The sequence below is a fragment of the Lytechinus variegatus genome, chromosome 10 (genome assembly GCF_018143015.1).
Source record: "Lytechinus variegatus isolate NC3 chromosome 10, Lvar_3.0, whole genome shotgun sequence".
NCBI lineage: Eukaryota > Metazoa > Echinodermata > Echinoidea > Temnopleuroida > Toxopneustidae > Lytechinus > Lytechinus variegatus.
The window spans coordinates 2338130-2347635 of NC_054749.1; the positions used below are offsets into that span (position 1 = coordinate 2338130).

A 9506-nucleotide genomic window follows, 5' to 3' on the forward strand; every position below is an offset into this window, starting at 1 on the left:
AATGTATCCGTTTTATTACAATTGACTAAAAGTGGAAGGGAAATGTATGAGAAATGTATCGCAGGGTAAGTTTGATTTCGCCCTTTCTCCTCGACACAGCGTGAAAACGAGCATTTCTGCGCAAACAGATTTCTGCGAGCTTTACAAAAATGGACAGTGCTCACTCAAGTGTAACATTCTGTCAAAACTTTTACTTTCATTGAATAGATGAGACCCAAACCCAAGATTATATGTGAAGAAATTATCCACATGTTGTATATTTCTGAATTCCCAGGGTTTTTTCAAAGTGTAAACTTTTTTTTGATACGCACTGTATATATATATATATATAATAGGATGGTCATTATGATATGCAAATGAGAGAGCCAGTGATGTACAGTTTCGTTATATTTGTATCTTACTAGATTAAATATAATTTCGTTTTCGTTTTAACAATTGTAATGAAAGTTTGATTCCTCCCTGAAAATAAGTTGCCGTTGTAATATTGCAATTTTAATGTCAAATCTGCAACAAATACATTTTTCTATCACAATTTTACAAAAGTAATAGTGAATGTGATGTCGTCGGCTGATGTATTGAATATCAAATGCCATGCACAATATTCTTATCTTACATTTTCACCCTCATGTGTTTAATGCAAATCATTTTTAGGGGTGGAACCCGGGGTGGAAGGGGTGAACGTCTCCTTTAATGTTATGCGAAAAGGGAAGTAGTACGCATATGATAAAGGATGGCATCCCTTTGTGGTAAATTATTTGATGTGAGCAAGCGAGACGATCAAGCCCAATGGTTTAATTTAAAGTCTCTTTGAAAAATTCTACCGATGTACGGCGGGCCAAGAGACAGAGAAACAAGAAGGAGAAAAAACACGGATGAGAAAGAAAAGAGAAAAATTAATAACAGGAAAATGGAATGTCTTTATTTTTCCTTTAATTTAGCTCCATTTATTGATTTTTTTAAATACAAGTTCAATTCAATTCAATTTCAATTCAATTCAATTTATTTCAATCATAAAATCATAAAATATATAGGCCTACAAAGAAACATGCAACAATCGCGATTTAATGTAATGAATGAAAATGGAGACTAATATGAAAGTTAAAAAACTTGTAAGTCATAGTCCCCCAAAAAGAAAACACATGTTACAATACAAACACACCCACACATACACACACACACCCTCACACACACACCATGACACGCGTGATACATATATACTTAAAGTAGAGTTACAATGAATAGGAAGAGACAAGCTGTCTCTTCAATAAAACCTTAAAAGTTCAACTTCATTTTTAATTTTCATTCCTTTATTTATTCATATTTATTTTTTAATTTACAATATAAGTATTTAATTTCATATAATACAGACGATACAAATATTCAATTGAACAATTACAATTCTTTACGATGTGTAACATTTTGTATCAATCTGCACGTAACTAGGCATTTATATCACAATATATTTATGCAAATTAGTTTTTGTTGATGAATCGTTACTTTGTTGACAACGTGTCGGGATGTTGTGTTGTGATGATTCAATTCATGGGATTCCACGTAATCTACATTTGCTTTTGTTTGCACCCAATCACCCCTCTTTGATAATGAACGATTCCGATTGTACACATATAACAACCAATCAGCAGAGGTATTCGTCGCCCCACTTATGACGTCATTTGTCAATAAACCTCTGGCCGAGTCGATGTGCATGCACGTTTGACGAATGGAGGCCAAATGACGAGAGCTAACTGTGCATGCGTTTGGAAACTGTATTGCATGTATACGCAGGAATAGCGATAGCCTACGTGTGTTACATATGCGGAAGAACAGGGTTTGTTGTTGTTCAGGATTTGGTGCCAACGCAGGACTGAAAATTTGGGGTGGAATTGCCGAACGGAATCTATCCAAAATGGAAGCTATTTTGAAGGAACAAATTATGATTAATCAGTTTGTGTCAGCAGCTGGATGTAACGCTGATCAAGCCAGGCAAATTTTGCAGAAAACACATTGGCAATTTGAGGTAACTTTTATTTAATTAAATTGGTTCCAAATTATTTTTATCTCTGCATCGCCAACGCCACGCTCTTGTGTTTACATGTCAGCGCAATGCCAATGAATGTTTTGTATCAGTCGTATTTCGCACTGCCACTGCACTGTACCTTTGAAAAAACACCTTTTTTTCATAAGTACCGGTACTAAGTAGACTAGATCTTAATTTATATGTACGGTGGATCTTTTCCCTACAAATACAATGTCACCTTGTTCAAGGAACGTATTTTTACCATTTATTAATTTGATTGTCGGTCCACGTTTTTTGTTTGACCCGGCCTGTATGGGCCGTAGTGACTTATGGCATGTATGGCAGAGAGAGTGATGAGATGGAGACTAAAAAAAGTCCATGGATGATGGCCATGTTGTTTCCGCGTTGTAATTTATGGTGACTGTGTTTGAAACAAATGGCCCGTATATAAATGGGGAGCCAGACAATCTGTGTGTACTATTGTATATTTCTTAATACTATTTTGTTTCCTTTTGCTTTCATGAAAATGAAGAATAATTAAGTTATCATTCCCAGACAATTACAAACAATGTGGGTGTCATATAAAAGATTGAATGTGCATCATGTGTACTATAAATAAGTCTGTAATCCTTTATGGGATTTGTGCTCCAATTAGCTCTTAGTAGTTTAATTTAAACCCAAGTTCAGAATACATGCCTATATCATATGTGTGCAACCATGGTATATGGGCAACCCAGTTGCTGTTTTTTTTATTCCACCCTTGTAGCATAATTGCTGATGATCTCTGACCACAGCAGGAGTGTGTTTGCACAGGTTGTGTGTCCGGACAATCAATTTTTAACGGCCATTTGGAAAAAAAAGTGGCTCCAAAATTTTTAATTGTCTGGACACCTGACCCAGCATCCTAATTTCAGACAATTGCCTGTGTGTCTGTATTCCAACCCCACCCTAAGTCAATTTTGATTGTTACACATTAAAAAATTATAATTTACATGTTTGTTACACATTAGAAATTATAATTTACATGTAGATCTGTATCCATCCGTTGAGTCTTGGGTTTGATGATGCAAATTTATTTGTTAGCAATTGAATTGCTAATCTTCAAAGAGCAGATGATCAAAAGAAAGAAAATTTATGCTCTACAGCCAGAGATAGACAATATCTTAGATTGTTTCCATGTAATACAATAGGCCTACATGAAAACAAGTATAAATCAATGTAAATCTGTAATTAGTTAGGCCTACATGTACATGTACACCGTACTTGCATGTACATTGAAGAAATCAATAAGAGCAATTAAAAAATGTGAAAGGTTGTTTAATTGAAAAATATGAAAGGTTGTATTCCAATACAACAATGATCTCCAGAAAGTTTTCATTTTCCCTGAAATAACCTGGAAAAGACCTAAATTTTCTGGAAGTATGAAAATTTCCTTGAAAGTGCAAACATAACATTAACACCCATACATGTACATGTACAACAGCAGTAACGATTCATGGCACTCTGGCCCAAATTAAATGAACCAAAGGCCCTGGCTTGGATGTCTTGTGGATGCCCAGTTGACTGGCCTCAGTGCCCCACTAATTAGCTTGGGTAATTTTCAATTTCCCATTTAGAGCCAGCCATTCAGGCATTTAAAAAAACGATTATTTTCAGGGGCTCCTCAACCGATTGCATAGCCTTAGGCCTACTGTACATGTATCTGGCACTTTGGATAAACTGTAACGTTGGAGTGAAGTGGGAAGTTTGAGGGCTCTTTTGTTATTTTCCAGCCCTCCACACCACCCCCCCCCCTGCCAAATTATTTTGGGGGGTGTGTAAAATACATGTACATGTAGAAATTTAAATCTTGTCATGGACCTTGATTTTTTGCCCTTGTCGACTGCCCATTTTGCAATGATGAAGTAACAAAAGTGAGCAGTGAACGTGAGTGTTCTTTCTTTCATCCCTGATGTCTGCCGCCATTCAGAGTCCTGGAGCACTCTGTATGTGATACAGAGTTAAAATCAGCAGATGGATGTTTTTGGAAGGAAAATGAGCAAATATGATAATGTTAGTATTTTGGGCTTTCGATCGAATCTGCATTCTTTTTTTTTGAAGAGTCCATTCTTCAAAGTTCACCACATGCTTTTCATCTTGTTTAACCAAAAAGTAGGGGAAATTTGATTTATTGCTCAATATTAGGAATACATATTTTGGGTGTTTTTCAATACATAATTCCTGCAGTGCTCTTTAAAATTTGTGGTATTGATTTTGCATTCATAGGTAGAATTAAGTGTTTTTGCCAAGCTTAAATCTGCTGTATGCATTTAGGTTTTATTGACACAATAATTATATTCTCTAATTGTGTCATTGTGTTTTTAACTTTCTTTTTCAGACGGCGCTAAGTGTGTTCTTCCAAGAAGCAGCTATTCCTGCTAATAACCATCAGTACTACAGACAAGGGGGACATTCGGTGAGTACATTATAATCAGAGAACATGTACATTGTGATTGTACATGAAGGCCTACCATTTCTGCTTCATCAAAACCCCAAACTCATAAATCATGAAACCATCTTGATTGTACCTCCAAAGTCTAAATAGTACCTTTCATTATAGAACAATGACCCTTTAGCCTGTGCTAGTCACCTGACTTTCAATTTCCATATTTGTAGGGCAATTAGGGCACTTACATGTAGCAAAAAATGAAAGAGTACAATGTAGCAAGCATAAAAATAAAAATATCCATGACAATGATTAATTTAGTGGCATTGACGCTACATGTACATGTAGCCTTGTTGAACTCAGATTGTAAGAGTTGAGAACTTGAGACGGAACTCATGTTTGTTAGTATTCTTGTTCATGTTTGAAAAATTCATTCTATTTTCGTCCAGTCAAGTCATTTTTTTTTCAATTGTGCAGATACATGCTCCTGCGAACACACCTGCAACACCGCCAAACTTTCCAGACATTCTCACCAGCTTTTCAAAATTGGGGGCGACCCCTACGGACAAATGCCTCGGTGCCTCGCCCATGGCAATGGCCACATCTCCCATACAAACTGTCCAGCTTCAGCCCAGCTGCTTTGCCCGGCCCAACAGCAAGCAGTCGATGGAAGTTGAGCCACAGAGGTGAATCGGCACACGTCCATTCCCTGTGGCATTTGTGATGCGGGCCACACTCGTAAGACTGCTCTTGAAGCTTTGACAATACTAGGAAAACTCTATTGAGAAGATCGATTATGTAACGGAAGGCAGCAGAATATTGGGTTGTTGTCGGCGCACTGACAGACATGTAAGGGAGGTCCAATACGGAATAGCCATCACCATGGAAACAGCAGGGATTCATGTGTCTTGCATGGAACATATATTTTGCAGCTGATATTTAGCGTAGCAACTGTCAACAACTTCATGAAGATGCGTCAATCCATTGATCATTCTGCAGGAGCTCCAGCCTTCTCATGTTGACATCAAATGGGAGATAATGTACCTGCAAGGTAACATGTGTGAGAGAAATAGAAAGTGTAGAGGTCACGTGAGCGTGAATGTATAAATTTGTACCAGGAATCCACTTCCTCTATGACTAAGACCAAGATAGATTTCAGGAAATATTTGGAAGGAGTTACAAGTAAGTTTAATTCACATGTAGAAAAGGTGCATGTGCCATATACATGTGTACTGTATATCGAGATGCATTTATGCTTGAAAATGACCAAGGTTATGACAAAAGTTGAGGATAGTGTGTGTGTGTTCATCATTGCATATTTTACATATACATTTTTGTGTAAGTATGTACGTTGTAGATTCTGTGACTACTCAGGAAGACCATTTCATTGACCTATTGTCATACACACATACATGTAAAGCAGCAGTGCAGTACAGTATGTGATGTACAGTAATTTGATGTTCATAAAAAATATTCCTCGTCATGTGGATGACGACGATAATGATGACCTGTTACCTTCAAAATCAGCTGAGCTATAATGGCACATACAGAAATGGCATTGTAAGAGGACGTCTTTTCAATTAACTCAAGTTTTAACATACTATGTACCATTATTTATGCAAATTTTGTGTTTTTAGTTTAGTGTACATTGTAGCGAAATTTAAGTATTAATTTGATACACATTTTACACTTTTTGTTACCGTACTTCAAACTACATCTTTACACCCTTAAACAATTTTGAAGAGGTCTCTACCAAGAAACTTGAGATTATTGAATGGTAAACAATGGTCTGGTATTCTTGTCCTGTGCATGTGAAGGTCATACATGGACATGTGATCTATGAGTTTTGTTCTTCAAAAAGAAATGCATGTACATGTACGTACGGGGTACAGCAGGAGTAAACATTGTGAGTTTGCAAAGTTATGTAATGGACATCAATGAAAAGATAGAAAACAGAAGATTACAGGTGCATTCATTTTAATTTCCTCATCATAGACATGTACATGTACATCTATCTAATTTGCACATGTACATGTACATGTTATCAGAGTATTTGGAAATACATGGGCATTGCTCCTTTTTTTTAAAATTGATTTTATGATCAACATTTAGTTGTGATATCATATTTTTATTTTCCCCTTGCATCATTGTCTGTAAAAGGCAGTTTATTATTTAATTTAGTTGTTGGTACAAATATTTTTACAAGTCTGCTAATTTGAACTTGAAGGGGTACTACATACATGTATAACTGTATGTGTAGGGTTTGATTTATTGTTGACAAGTATTTTTTTATGATTCTACAATCTACATGTAGCACAGGTACATTGTATGCACTTTTGGACACAGTACATCATACATGTACCTTTACATTGTGTAACTGTACATGTAAGTGTAACTAGTAAATGTACATCAATCTAGTAAACAGCTCGGTGATATACGGTTTGTAATGTCTACTTTACATGCGTCTACATGTAGGTTTTTTTCTTAATGTTATGTTGAGTCTTTGTGATATGCAAATGGTTGTTTGTGTGTGCTGTATTCTGAATATCATACATTTATCCTCAATCAGCCATTATTGTGATCAATATACATGTAAAAAACATCAGCATCTTATTGAAGGGGAATTATAATGTGTAAATACTGGTATGTACAGAAATAATGTACAGTACATACATGTACATGTACATTGAAGTGCCAGTACTTCCAGGAATTTCCCAGAAAGATGATATTCATGATGATTTGTATTTTTTATTTCTACATGGCAGTTTATATGAGACCTGCATGTATTACTGTTGAAGATGAACACATGTAACCTTTATGACAAGGTTGTCTTATAATTTTTCATACCCTTTTTATGTCCGTGATTGGGATTTAAAAGTCTAATGATTACATGTAGGTACAATATATTAGTTTACAGAATGCCCATTCTAATTGTGATTTTGAAACTAGTTCAACCGAGAAAAAAAAATGTGTTTAAGACAACTATTATTCATTTTTTGGTTTCATTTTTAATAAGATAATTAATATGTACAAAATTGTACATGTAGGCAGACATATTGGCATTGAATGCAAATTCGCATTAAAAAAAATCAGATTATGTTTTGTGACCAAATTCTACCAAAGTAATTTTTGTTGTAAAATTATGCAGAAGCATGTATGATTTTAAGTTTGATAGTAATTTCTTTATGTTAATGGATAATGTCACAAGGTGACATGACATGCATCATCATAGACTTTTCTTTGAGACATTTTTTTCATGAAACTGCATAAAAGTACAACAAAGTTTGTAAAAATAAAAATCTTTGGCCATTATTCATAAATATTTTAGTGGTTTTAGTATCAAGAAATTGTATAAAAAAAAAGAATAAGAGTCTATTGATGTTTTGGAATCTGAACTTTCTGTATTTTTTCTTTTCATTTTTCGCCATGTGCCATATTTATTCATGAAGTTAGGATGTGGGCTTGTTTCAAAAAGATTTAAAATGTATTGCAGAATTTAAAATTAAAGCCAAACATAAAACCTACATGTTTTAGTTTGAATTTGGCATGTATTAATTTTGTACATGTTGAAGTTTAATACATGTAGCCTTAATTCTTTTGTTGAATTAACAAAAGAGCATTGTTATGAAGTGTTTAATTTCTACTTTTTCTATACCAAATAAAACCTACATGTTGTAGTTGTAATATGACATGTATTGATAAAAAAGTGTTATCTATATTAAAGTCAAGATAAATATGACAGGTTTTGTTTCATTGATAATGAATGTCAAATATTACGAACAGGTGTATATGCTATGCCATGTGTATCTCATTCAAATTCATATGAACTTACATGTACGTGTATATGCAAGTAACAAGGTACCATTGTTAACCAGTTGAAGATGTACATTACACACATGCATCTTCTGTCTGATCTTCTTTTTTTTTTTAAGGAAAGGTACAGTATTCTTTATTTACAATATTAGTAAGTAGTGCAATTTTGTAGCTGTAGTTTGGATTCTTGGATGGGAAGGTATCTATAATATGTTAATCGCATTTAATAACTAAAACTAACCATACTGAAGTTATGTCGACTCCTATAAATGCATCTATATGTTGACTCCCGAGAACCTACATGTACATGTATTGATTATCGATCAGGAACATACATGTAGCAACACACATACATGTATATTTGCAAACTATACATGTAGGTGTGCTGTTGGAAGTCTTTAAAAACATGGTTTTACATGTTCTGGTGTGTAGCCTTTGTACATGTAGTACATGTACATGTATCTCTGTGACAGCCCTCATCGCTTTAGAAAGATGAAACATATGTCTGTAAAACTCTGCATTGAAACAATATACAGATGATCATGGTATTTATGTTTTTAACCTTTGTACATTTAGTAGGCCTACGCATGAAGTTAATTCTCGGTCTTATCATGGAGGTAGATGGTCTTACAATGGACCTTCTCGTCGATGATTGCATTTTTTTGCTCAGTGAGCTGTGAGGATTGACCATATGCCAGTGTCCACTTCTACATTAATGCCTTTGTCGTTGCTCCAAATTTAGGTTAATATTTCATCTATAATTTAGATATTACTTAGTTCTCATAAGTGAGAAAGATTTCTTTTTGTACTATAGGAGTTTATTTCCTTTGCCTTGAACCTTGATTTCGTTTCAAGAAACAAGACGGTCATGTGATTATATGACATATGTAAAATAATGTTAAACTGTAATTGTAAAAAGACAGAGAAAAATATTATTGATAACTGGTGTTTGTACTACTTTGTTCCCATATAAAGATGTTTCAATATGTTTTTATCACATCAAAATATGTTAATAAAGTGTTGAAATGACACATGAAAACATTAGATTTGTTGCCCGTTTCACTTTTTGTACATGTATGAGTGTATTGGAGGTTTTATACATGTAGCCTAACAGTTTTTGTAGACCCCAGCGTCCGCCTCAAAATACAAAACAGCATGCTAATTATTAGCCTACTTCATCTATATACTGGTAGATTATTTTTATGTGTTGTGTATGTCCCGAAATTGGTATGATGTGTGGATGGTGTGAAA

At 34.6% G+C, this 9506-nt stretch overlaps 1 protein-coding gene across 1 annotated transcript; it reads left to right on the plus strand.

The window, feature by feature from the left end:
- The first annotated feature begins 1711 nt into the window (after positions 1 to 1711).
- LOC121422309 (UBA-like domain-containing protein 1) lies at positions 1712 to 9297 on the plus strand. The gene is made up of 3 exons (XM_041617260.1): positions 1712 to 2017; positions 4395 to 4472; positions 4920 to 9297. The coding sequence occupies exons 1-3, from the start codon at positions 1814 to 1816 to the stop codon at positions 5130 to 5132; spliced, it is 495 nt and encodes a 164-aa protein (XP_041473194.1). The 5' UTR covers positions 1712 to 1813; the 3' UTR covers positions 5133 to 9297.
- Positions 9298 to 9506: the final 209 nt, after the last annotated feature.